Source organism: Chrysochloris asiatica, unplaced genomic scaffold (genome assembly GCF_000296735.1).
Source record: "Chrysochloris asiatica unplaced genomic scaffold, ChrAsi1.0 scaffold00016, whole genome shotgun sequence".
NCBI classification, from domain to species: Eukaryota; Metazoa; Chordata; class Mammalia; order Afrosoricida; family Chrysochloridae; genus Chrysochloris; species Chrysochloris asiatica.
This window is the reverse complement of record NW_006408534.1, coordinates 7,480,296-7,492,870: the sequence shown is the minus strand read 5'-3', so window position 1 is coordinate 7,492,870 and position 12,575 is coordinate 7,480,296. Positions and strand designations below refer to the sequence as shown.

General features: G+C 39.2%; 1 protein-coding gene across 1 annotated transcript; it reads left to right on the top strand.

Moving 5' to 3' along the window:
* The first annotated feature begins 2,350 nt into the window (after positions 1 to 2,350).
* YPEL5 (yippee-like 5 (Drosophila)) lies at positions 2,351 to 7,674 on the top strand. The gene is made up of 2 exons (XM_006835166.1): positions 2,351 to 2,515; positions 6,730 to 7,674. Exons 1-2 carry the CDS (start codon positions 2,375 to 2,377, stop codon positions 6,952 to 6,954), a joined length of 366 nt encoding a protein of 121 aa, XP_006835229.1. The 5' UTR covers positions 2,351 to 2,374; the 3' UTR covers positions 6,955 to 7,674.
* Positions 7,675 to 12,575: the final 4,901 nt, after the last annotated feature.

Below are 12,575 nucleotides of genomic sequence, written 5' to 3'. Positions count from 1 at the left end.
TTTTTTATTTGGAGGGAAAATTAGCTTTAAAAATTGTGTTCCAAAAGCCCTCACTAGAGACTAAATACTAGTCTTCAAGGTGATCCTGTGATTCTTTTCCGTGAATGGCCAGTGTTATGAAACATGACCAACATCAGCTGCTCATAAGCTTACTGGGTGCTTGATTTATACATATCAAGAGTATCTGTTTTTTATCAGGAGTCATAACTTCAAATTCTGTACAAGGGAAAGTAACTGAGTAGAGCAGAAGACATGGAGCAAATGGGAAGGGGGAGAGAGGGATCGCAGCTCCCACTCAGCCTTTGTCAGTTGTTGACGGTACAGGCAGGATATATGTACATACTCTGTGCTGCTCCATCTCCCACTGTTAAAAAAAGAAACACAAAATACAGGCTTTCAAATGGAATCTCCCAATTTTTATGTCAGCACAGCTGGAGTTTTTTGTTTGTTTGTTTGTTTTCTTTTTAAATAAACTATAATCCAAATGAAATATGCCCACATATGCTTTTGAGAGAAGGACTTTTCATCGGTTTTGTTCACTCCTGGATCCCTATCCCATCAAGTGACTTCACCCTACAGACCTTCAATTTGCAACCTCTGACCTTCAAGTAATAAATACTGCATTCATCAAGCATCTGGAAAAAGTAATGTTATAATCATTAAAAGGCTAAATGATAAAGCAGTATAATTTTATCTTTTGTTCTCATTTTGTAGAAATTAAGTAGTAAATATCAGAATCCTAGGTCATGTGTTTTTAGGGTAGGGGTTTTCTTTTATTAGCTATCTTTTTTAATTATAGTAATCATGTGTGTAGTTTTTAAAATTACTATTCCCTATTAAACTTCCATGTCACATACAAGGGAAGGCATGATCTTCATGCTAATGACAGTTCAAATGACAGTCCAGCCGTTCAGTGTCCAGGGACATTCACAGATCTAAGAAAAAATTAGATTTTCTTGTTTTACTTTGTTGTGGAATTCCCTGAGATTTAAGATGACAGTGGATTCTTATTAGCATCAATTCTGAATTTTTTTCCCCACTTTGGACACCCTTAGGTCTTTGGATTATTTTTTACAGAGATGGTGCTGTCAGCTTGCATGCCACTGTATAGGTATTTGAGTCTGATACACGGCCTCTAATAGTAATATTTAAAACACAGGAACTGGTAACTGCACCCAGGAATACATGCTCTTTAAAATGAAAGCTATGAACTCATAGTGTGGCACTGTAGGATCAGCACTGGACTGCTAACCACAAGGGGACAGTTCAAACCCAGCAGCTATTCCTCAGAAACACTATACAGGGCCACAATGAGTCAGAACTAACTCAAGAGCGCTTAACGACAACAATTGTGTGCTCTTGTCTTTACCTAGATATGGTATATTCTTGTCTGCTAACAGAAGGTTCGCTGTTCAACCCTGGAAAAAGGGTTGCTGTGAGTGACAGCTAACTCGATGGCTTTTAACAACAATATATCTAAAAAGAAGGAGCTCCAGTATCATAGTGGGTTACAAGTTGGGCTGTTAACTGCAAGATCAGCAATTCAAATCTACCAACCACTTTGAGGGAGAAAGATGAGACTTTCTGCTCCTGTAAAGATTTATAGCCTGAAAAATCCTGTACAGGGTTGCTATGAGTCAAAACCAACTCGGAGGCACACAGCGACTCTTAAGTATGATTAAGTTAGCATGTGGGAATTTGTTTTCTTGCCCTAGCTTTAGGCCAGACTGGACTGTTCTGTGCCATCTGAGAGAGGGCAGTGTAGGGGGTGATGGGAGAACATGGACTTTGAGTCAGGTGACCCACATGCCTGTTTTGCCCTTTTGTACTAGAAAGCTGTGTGACCTTTGACTACTTAGTACCTGTGTGAAATGGAGGTGAGGGTAGCCTCGTGGTGGTTTTGTGAGGTTTTTGAAAGAAGTGAAGCCCCTTGTACAATGTTTGCAGACACTGGGCTCACTAAGGAAATTTCATGCCATCCGTCCTGTACAGTTGTAAATGCTTCTGATGACCACAAGCCCACTCACGCTGGGTTCACAAACCTTGTCCTCTTTCTGATCTCCCCTGCCTCTCCTCTCCTATTTCTGCTCTTCTTGGGTACTTGACCAGTTAGTAACCATTTGACTCCTCACTGGATCTTCCCATCCATACCCAGAATGTGCTTTTAGGTTGTATGTTTACTTCCTTGGTGCTGTAACAATGCTTTTAGTTTGGTTATGCCTTTGTGTTATTGGCACATCAACTTTGGATCCTTTTTTCAGGCCATCTATTTCATATTCTGAGTTGGGTACCAATCGCTTAAAAATTAATATCATTATAATGTATTTTTTTTTTCTCCATTTGCTCCTAGGTGTTTTGAACTTCACCTATAAAGATGGGCAGAATTTTCCTTGACCACATCGGTGGCACCCGCCTGTTTTCCTGTGCGAACTGCGACACGATCCTAACCAACCGCTCCGAGCTCATCTCCACTCGCTTCACAGGTGCCACCGGCAGGGCATTCCTTTTTAACAAGGTTGGTGGGAATGCTGACTTCATTTGCTAAATCTCCTCAGTGAGTATGGTGGACCGCAGCATCAGGATGCTTCCCAGCGTTTAGAGGTAGCAGGGACAGTCTAATGAAGAGTGGCAATCTGGAGACATGATTGCCTGCCCGCTGTTTTATATAGGGTCCCAGGAAAGCATCACTAAAATGTAATTGTTAACCTTAACAGTTGAAATGTGACCCAAGTAAAGCGATGGTCTCCACTGTCTCAGGAAACAGTCAGTGTAAAGGTTGGCTGTGGCTTCAGCATACGCTGTGGAAGACGGGGCCAAGACGCCCCTAGCCCCCATGTCACTGATGTATCCATACAGGGAGACAGCTGCAGTACATGGTTATAGCCTGACAATGCAGGGAAGCAAGACTTATCTAGCGTCTCTTGTTTAAAGCATGCTCACCAAGCATTCTTCTGATCATGATAGGGCTTCATATATAGTTCTGCCAACATGAGGAGGGCTCCCCGTAATTTCCAGCTTGTTTTGAAATTGATGTGATTCTATGTCCTAGGTCTGTGGTGTACTTGTGAAATTGAATAACCAAATCCTTTAGGATTTGTACAAGTACTACTCTTAGAAGGCCAGATAAACTTCCTCAGTGGGGCACCTCTTTGATTCATATGTACAAATAAGTTTGTCTCACAGTATGTGCTTTGATCATTATTTAGTTGTTGAATAAGTGGGTATACTACAGCTGGTAGACTGGCTGCCTGTTTTTATATTGTTCTTGTCATCAGGTGCCATGGGTTCAGCCCTGACTCATAACAACCCTACGTGAAACAGAACAACACACTGGGTCCTGTGCCACCCTCACAATTGTTGTGACGCTTCAGCCCATTGCTGCTGCCATTGTCCTAATCCATTTCATTGGGGGTCTTCCTCTTTTTTTTGCTGACCTTCCACTTTACCAAGCATGATAATCCTCCAGGGACTGGGCCCCCCTAACAATATGTCCAAAGTATGAGAAATGAAGTCATGTCATCCTGGCTTCTGAGGAACATTCTGGCTGTGCTTCTTTGAACTGAGATCTGTTCTCTTGGCAGTCCATGGTACTTTTTTCTATATTCTTCTCCAACACTGTAACTCATATGTATCAATTCTTCAGCATTATTCCTTATACACTATCAAACTTTCACATGCGTATGAGGTTATTGAAAATACCATCGCTTGGGTCAGGCACACCTTAAACCTTAAACTGACATCTTTGCTCTTTGTACACAATAAAAGGTCTTGTGCGACTTATTTGCCTAATGCAATATGTCATTTGATGTCATGTTTCCATAAGTGTTGATAGTGGATACAGGCAGTAAGTATGGCAAAAGATACAACCCTAATGCACACCTTTCCTGATTTTAACCCATTCAGTATCCCCTTGTTCTAATGACCACCTTTGGGTCTATGTGTAGGTTCCTCATGAGCACAATTTTATAAGAATAAGTAGTCTGGAATACTCATTCTTCAATGTAATAAGCCATAGCTTGTAATGAGCCACACAGAAGCCTTTGCATAGTCAATAAATCACAAGTAAACATATTTCTGGTATTCTCTGCTTTCAGCCAAGATCCATCTGACATCAACAGTGATATTCCTAGTTACATGTTTTCTTCTGAATCTGGCTTGAATTTCTGACAGTTGCCTGTCAATGTATTGTTGCAACCCGTTTTTGAATTATCTTCAGCACAATTTTACTTACATGTGATATTAATGATGTTCAGTGATTTACACATTCTGTTGGGTCACCTTTCTTTGGAATGGTCACCTTTCTATCACCAAGGCCATGTTTTCCAGCTACTGACCTTTCCTTTTTGTTTCTAACCTTTGCATTTCAATCACTAATAATTATTGGAATGGACACAGGCTGGCTTCCAAATTTCTTGGCATAGATGAGTAAGCACTTCCAGTGCTGCATTAGTTTGCTGAAAGATTTCTATTTGTATTGCCAATACCTTCAGTGTAATTTGGACTTCTTCCTTCAGTACCATCTGTTCTTGATCTTATGCTACCTCTTGAAAATATCAACCTTTTCTTTTTGGTACAGTGACTCTGTAACTTTTTTTTTTTTTTTAATGGTTTTTGCATCATTCAATATTTTTGCTCCATTTCTTCTATTTTCTTTAGCATCTCTACCTGGAGAGCAAGTTTCAGAGTCTCTTTGTACATCCGTTTTGGTCTTTTCTTTCTTTCTTGTCTTCTTACTGACCATTTGCTTTCTTCCAGTATGATGTTCTTAATGTCATCCCACAAGTCTTCTGTTCTTTGGTGTCTAATGTATCAAATCTATTCTTGAGATGGTCTCTAAATTCTGATGAATGTGTTCAAAGTCACAGTTTGGCTCTTGTGGACTTGTTTTAATTTTCTTCAGCTTCAGCCTGTACTTGATTGGATGACCAATTTGTGGTCTGAAATCTGCCCCTGGCCTTGTTTTGGCTGATGAAATGGAGCTTTTTAACCATCTCTTTCCACAGAGGTAGTCAGTTTGATTTCTTTGTAGTCCATCTGGTGAGGTCTATGTATATAATCGCCTTTTATGTTATTTTAAAAAGATAATGGCTGTGAATAAGTCATTGATCTTGCTACTTCTATCATGCTATTTCCAGCATCATTTCTATCACCAGGGCCATGTTTTCCAGCTACTGACCTTTCCTTTTTTTTTCTCACCTTTGCATTTCAGTCACGAGTAATCATTAATTAATACATCATGATTACATATTTGATCAATCTCAGAATGAAAAAGTTGGTAGATTTCTTCAATCTCATCATCACTGGCTTTAGTGGTTGGTACATAAATCTGAATAATAGTGGTATTAATTAGTTTTCCATATGGTTATTATCTTATCAGACAGGGTTATACTTCAGGGTGGATCTTGAAATGTTCTTTTTGATGATGAATGCTATGTCGTTTGTCAGTCATGGCATAGTATATGATTTTCAGATTTAAAATGACCAACACAACTTCATTTCAGTTCACTAATGCCTAGGATATCGATCTTTTGTGTTCCATTTTTTGACATCTTTCCAATTTTCCTAGACTCATACTTCATACATTCTAAATTCTAATTATTAAAAGGTGTTTGCAGCTGTTTCTGCTCATTTTGAATTGTGCCCCATCAGCACGTGTGGGGTCTGAAAGCTTTAATCCACTCATGTCATCACAGTCAACTCTGCTTTGAAGAGGCAGCTCTTCCCCAATCATAATTTGAGTGCCTGCCTTAAGGGTTCGTTTTCTGGCACTATATCTGACACTGTTCTAGTGCTATTCATAATGTTTTTATCGTCTGGAATTGTATCTGACGCTGTTCTGCTGCTACCACGAGGTTTTCAGTGGCTGAACATTCACAAGTAGTCTGCCTCTCCTTCCTAGTTTGTCTTCATCTGGAAGCTCTGCTGAAACCTGTCCATTATGGATGACCCTGATGGTATTTAAAATACCATTGGAATAGCTTTTAGCATCATAGCAACATGAAAGCTACAACAGAATAACAAACTGACAGAGGAATGGTGAGCCTGTTTTGTAGTCAAGTTAACTGGAACATAACCTTTATGCATTTATGTATTATCTGGTTGTTTCCTTGCTCCAAAGGAGTTGTTGAATACTTGCAACAAAGACCATATGGTCCTCAACTGATTACGATCTGGCTCTTTACAGAAAAGAAAAATGCAGAGGATTGCTGGGTGTTCAGAATTACTGAAAGTTCTTTATAGCCATTGTCTTTGAAAACCATTGCAGTGTGTGTTTGGTAATAGGTTTAGTGTATCCCAGCCTGCTTGTATTTTGATTGCGTTTTCAGATGTAATTTGACAACTTTGTTATAGAATACCTGTTGTATACTTTTATCTTGATTGCTTTATTTGTACTCTTAAAACATTGACCATTGAAATAGTAAATGAAAACAAGGGAATCCAAACCCACATTTTATTATTCCAGGACTTTTTACTGCAAAACAGAATTGTTAAATAAGATATATAAATAAAAAATGTGGCTTGAGCTAGGCCATTAACACATGATTGCATTAGATAACGAGTTCAGTGTAATTTTCAGAAGCTAACCTGTCCCTGCAGCTTTGTTTAACTAGAGTAGCAGCTTTTGCTTTCTTTTTCTGAAGGTGCTCTGTTGCTGTACCAACCATAATACTGGATACTTGTTTAGGAAGGAATTTACTTGCCTTTGCATTTTTGTTTACATTTTCTTAGGTAGTTAACCTGCAGTACAGTGAAGTTCAAGACCGGGTCATGCTTACGGGCCGCCACATGGTTCGAGATGTGAGCTGCAAAAACTGCAATAGCAAACTGGGATGGATCTATGAATTTGCCACTGAAGACAGCCAGCGTTATAAGGAAGGCCGTGTGATCCTGGAACGCGCTCTAGTTCGAGAAAGTGAGGGCTTTGAGGAGCATGTACCATCTGATAACTCTTGAAGAAAAATAGAGAAATACCATCTTTTCCCAGGTCTCCTTCACTGAAAACAAAAACCTACTTACATACACTGTCACCTTAGCATCAGAGTCGGATTCATGGACTGCAGAACAAGAGCTTGTGAGAATCTAAGATGGAAACTTTCTTTCTTTCTTATTTTTTAAAAATTTTCCATCCAACAGCAGTGTGTAGAGAATATTATGCAGATGCCATTAAGTTTTTTTTGTTTTTTGTTTTTTCCTATGTTTACATCTTGAGGCAGGGTAGTCTATCTGCAGCTATATAATAATGGGCTAAGTGAGGACAAAAATCTGGGCTATTAGAGTGAAAAGTGTTTCATGTCAATTTTTGAAAGGAAAATAATGTCAAGAGCATGGTTTTTAAACATACTTAGGCTTCGTTTTACAACCTTTTTAAAAACTCAGTTATTTCACCTGGTTCGCTAGCTTCAGAGAAGAGATCCGAATGTGTGACCAGCGCTAAAGGTCCAGTGTTGGCGTGGCTTGTGCTGGCCATTGTGCCATATTCCTGTTGGAGATGAACCGTAGCACCAGAGCCCATTCTTCCTTGTCAATCTTGACCCAAAGATGTCACCATTCCTAGTTATTTGTCACCACATAATTGGTGTTGATTGGAAAGTTTACCTGAAACGGGGCAGAGCTGCTTGGTTGTCTTTTCCCATGTAACTTAAGCATAGTAATATAAATAAAGTGATAGTTGGATGTTTTTGGTCCTGTGTTGCTTTTTAAATTACTTTTTAGAAGAAGGGAACACTTGATAATAATTGTCATAGTAGTAGGCGTTTCTTTTCATTTCTAAGTGAAGTTGGCTATACTATATTACTCTTTGTTTAAATTAAAGCACACTGTTTAAACCCACAGTGTTAATTTAGAAAACAGTTGAACAAGCTGTCAATATGCATTTGTTTGCAGAAAGCACTTAATCTACATCTGTTTCAAAAGAAGAGGGAAATGAAGTAATTTATCTAAAAAGACTGCTTTATAAAACATTTAAACCTCAGCTTTATGTTGATTTTGACAAGTTTGTAGAACCTAATAGTTTTCACCAAAAGATTAAAATCTCATTAGCATTACTATTATTTTTTAGATCTTAGAAGTTCAGTTATTGAACTGCATGTGGTTCCCTTAAATAGAAAGAGTTCAAATTTACCTCAGGTTGTTGTTTTAGCCCAAAATCTATGACATTCTGAAAAATAAAAATGGAAGCGTTTCTTCATCCAAACTACTACTAGAAAGTATAGTTTTTCCTTCATGCAGATTAAATGATATCAGAATTACATAATGACTTACATAGATGGATGCCTGAGTGCTCAATTTCTAGGTCAGTTGTCTAGAAGAAATTTGCCTCAATTTGTGGATCTTCCTATTTTTGATATTAGAAGTGACTTCTGACTACAGTTATGAAAAGTTCCCCGTTTTTGCCTTTGGGCTTTTGCTTAGAGGCATAGGTCTCTGATTAAGTGCGTAGGAAGGGGCTTCAAAAGGTCATGAGAATTTCCATTCTTTTTTCAGTCATTTTTATCTATAAACTCTTTTTACACCCCCTCAGAGAATAGTGCATCTGAGATAAGTGGACACACTGATTTCACCTTTGCCTCGTCAGTAAGCATTAACAGAGTGGTCATTCCGATGCAGTTGCATACCAGTCTTTGATTATATGCAGATTCATAGTAGCATGCCTTACCCGCAGCACTGTGTGTATTTGCTGTCCAATAAAGTATATTTTGTCTTGCATTGGTACAGTATTGCTACTTATTTCCCACTGGCCCTATCTGTGAACACAGGTACATTTTTTGAGTGACTGTACCTTTCTTCACTCGGCACTACTAGTCTGTGTTGCTGTGGGTTAAAGCTCTGGACTGCAGAGTTGGTTTGAACTACAAGGTCAGATATTCAAGCTCACCATCCGCTCCTTGGAAACCCTATCCAGGGTCATCACTATGGGTCGGGACCGACTCAACGACACTTAAACAACATTCTGTCTTAGTTAACTATACACTGAAAGTCAATGATTTGCCAATCTTAAGTTTTCTGAGATTATTTTATCTTGGACACTCACAACTATAGTATGTATGATCAAAGAAAATATGTTGCTGGTTTAATTCTTAGGTGACTGGCAGATACCATAGCAAGATTCCATTTGCCAAAAGAAAAGGAGAAAAGATAGTTGGAAGATCCAGTCAAATTAGATTTCTTTTTTTTTTTTTTTTTTTAACAGAAAAGCAAAAATTGTTCACCTGTGGGTAGCACTGTAGGATAAGCATTGGATTGCTAACTGCAAGGTTGTTAGTTCAAACCCATCAGCTGCTCTTGAAAACCCTATACAGGATGCCTGTGAGTTGGAACCAACTGGATGGCACTCATTAATGAGAAGAAATGGGAAGCCACTAATTATTGAGAAAGATGTTGTTATAAGATAGAGAGGCTAACTAAGCTAAATACAGGTGAACATTACTGAATAAGTGGAAAATAGGTTTATATAGATTTAAGTTTTACCCTTTGAAGGCTTTAGAAATCTTTTTTTCCTCAGTTTTAGGCAGTAGGGGCCATATGTTTTGATTCTAAACATTGTGAGTACTTTTATTTAAAAAATTGGGAGTATGTTGCTCCATACAATAAACACTGGACTGTGAAACACAAGGTTCGAGGTTCCAGCCCGAGCCTGCTAGCCTCTCTGCAGGGGAAAGATGAGGCTTTCTGCTCTTGCAAAGATTTAAAGCCTCAGAAACTGTACAGGGTCACTCTGAGTCAGAACCAACTTGTTGGTACTTTACATTTTAAAAGATGTCTATGGAGCTAGACTGCCTCATCTTTTGCTGGGGAACAGCTGGTGAGTTCAAATAGTCTGAACCACTGCACTACCAGGGTTCCTTTTGTGGCATGTTGCTAGCTGGTAATAGTAGATGTTTGTCACAAGAGGCTCGCTGGCTTATATGAATAAGAAAACAAGTTTTCCACAGATTTGGAAACAGTGCTTCTTAAAATGGATGGATACAACAATTAGATAAACTGACTTTTTAAAGCAGTAGAGTCTGGGAAAAAAATCTAGTTTCTAGAAAGATCACTAGACTTAATTAAATCTTGTATTCAATGCTGAATTTATTGATAATGTTACTGAGAAGTCACTTCACTTCTGAACTTTGGTTTTCTCATATGTGAATTGTAAAAGAAGCTCTACCTAAAACACTTTCTTGTTAGAACATATGCCATTCAAAGCCCACTGATAAGTATTAAGCAAATGTATTGTGGTTAAGTGCCTTCAAGTTGGTTCTGACTCATAGGCTGGTGAGTTTGAACTGCTGGTGGTTAGCAATCCAGTGCTTATCTTACAGCTCCACACCAGGACTCCATGTACATGTATAGGAAAGCTAATATTTTCAAGTAATCCTGAACAATGTTTCACAATTTAGTTTTGATCCTAGTCATAGAATGACCAGAATGCATCTAAAGTTCCTTAAATCCATCCTGGACTTGATACCAGAAAAGAAAACCAGTTGGTTCTCATAGTGACTCTAAAGTTAAACCTGTGGGAAGAATAGGGCAAGAAATCTGTTCCCATCTAGGCCATGCTACATTTTAAAGAAATCCTTTGCAATCTGCTATAGCAGACATTTTACATTTTACATTGCTGTCAAAAATCTTAAAAGCTGTTTCCTCTGACCACGAAGCAGAAGGAACAAAAGACGAAAGGTTCATTGAATAGTTTCATTAATGATAAAGAAAAAGGAACAATTTTCCTCCTCCAATTTACACAAGTTAACTTTTTGCTAAGCACAAGGCAGGAATTTCCACTGGCAGCTGCTAACTAGTTTCAGACCCAGTTTTCTTTCCCTGTGTTTATCTTTGCCTAAAGGAGCTCTGGTAGTGTAGTGGTTACGAATTGGGCTGCGAACCTCAAGGTCAGCAGTTCAAAACTACCAGCTGCTCTGCAGGAGAAAGATGAGGCTTTCTGTTCCTGTAAAGATTTACAGCCTTGGAAACCCTGTTCAGGGTCGCTATGGGTCGGAACTGACTCGATGGCACTTAACAACAACCTACTTGATAGTGTTGGCTATAAAGGTGTTATGCATATACCAAATCATTTAACACTTCTCTTTTTCCCTAAGAATGAGCAGATCACCTCTTTTTCCTGGATTTAAAGCAAAATACAAAGACCAACTCCTAGTTATTACAAAACTGCATTCAGCAAATTTGAAAGCCCAGTTTTGAAATGTCATTTGTGTCCCTGAGAATTGGTCAGAGGTTTTCAGGGACAGGCGGAGTTTAAGAAACCTTGCTGGTGTGCCTCTTAGACAGGAAGCCGGCTTCTGCTACTCCTCACAATGTCCATAATTTGCACTACCATGGAGTGCACTCTTAGCACCGGGTCACAGTGGCTCCTCTTCACTTCACCTCCCCCAGCTAACTTGCTCTACCCAGTGCTTCCCAGAAAATGCTCTAAACCACACACTCTGGAAAATTCAGGCATTTCTGCCCCCAGCTTTAAATACGGGATGGGTACAACATCTGACCACCTATAACTTCCTAAGTAGGGAAGAGGAGAATCACAATAAGCCCAAGGCGTACATAATCCTATGAGATAGACTTCCCCTCTCCAACCTTTCTTTCTTTTTTTTTTTTTTTACTAACACCAACAGCTGTCCCACATCATTCCTCTGCTGGGTTTGATCGTTTGTTTAATGGCCACACATCACTCAACAGAGGATACTGATTATGAGGTTTATTCGGGGAATAGCTGGTTACAGTTTATGATGAGGAACACTCAGAATCTTAGTTCAGTCAGGATTCCTCAGCTGTGCTCACAACTGCCTGCCCCACCCCACCCCAGGCCATGGCCTGCTGAGGCAAGGGTTACAAAACTCTCTTAACTTTTGGCCTTTCAGACCGTTGGCCTCTGCCCTACTTCGGCACATGTAGTTCTGCAGATTAAGTGTCTATATCTCAAGTAACCTCAGCTCTAAGTCCATAGAAAGACGGGAAAAGCTGCCTCCAAAAAAATAGAATCAACAATCTTAGTGACCTGAATGGAGCAAAGCTTTCTGGACCTTCACTTGCTGATGTGGTACAACTCAAAATGAGATGAAACAGCTGTAAACATCCTTTAGTAATTGGAACATGGACTGTATGAAGTATAAATCTAGGAAAATTGGAAATAAAAAATGAAATGGAACAAAGATCGATATCCTAGGTATTAAGTGTCGAGTCAGTTCCAGCTCACAGTGACCCTGTATAGGATTATTGAGAAGTGCATGGTGAGTTTGAACCACTGATTTTGTAGTTCAAATCAGCCTTGCAGTCCAGTACTTATCCTACAGTGCCACACGAGAACTGCCTTCTGGGTATTAGTGTGCTGACATGGACTGACGTTGGACATTTTGAATTAGTTAATCGTATCGTCTACTATGCTGAGAATGGCACAGAGGGATTGTGTTGATTCATTTCTAAGACCATCTCCGGATATATACTGAAGTACAATGCTGTCAATGTTAGTATAAAATCCATATGCCTATAAGGAAGACCATTTAATAACAACTAGTCACATATTTACACCCTCGGAAACCCTGTACAGGGTCGCTATGGGTCAGAACTGACTCGACGGCACT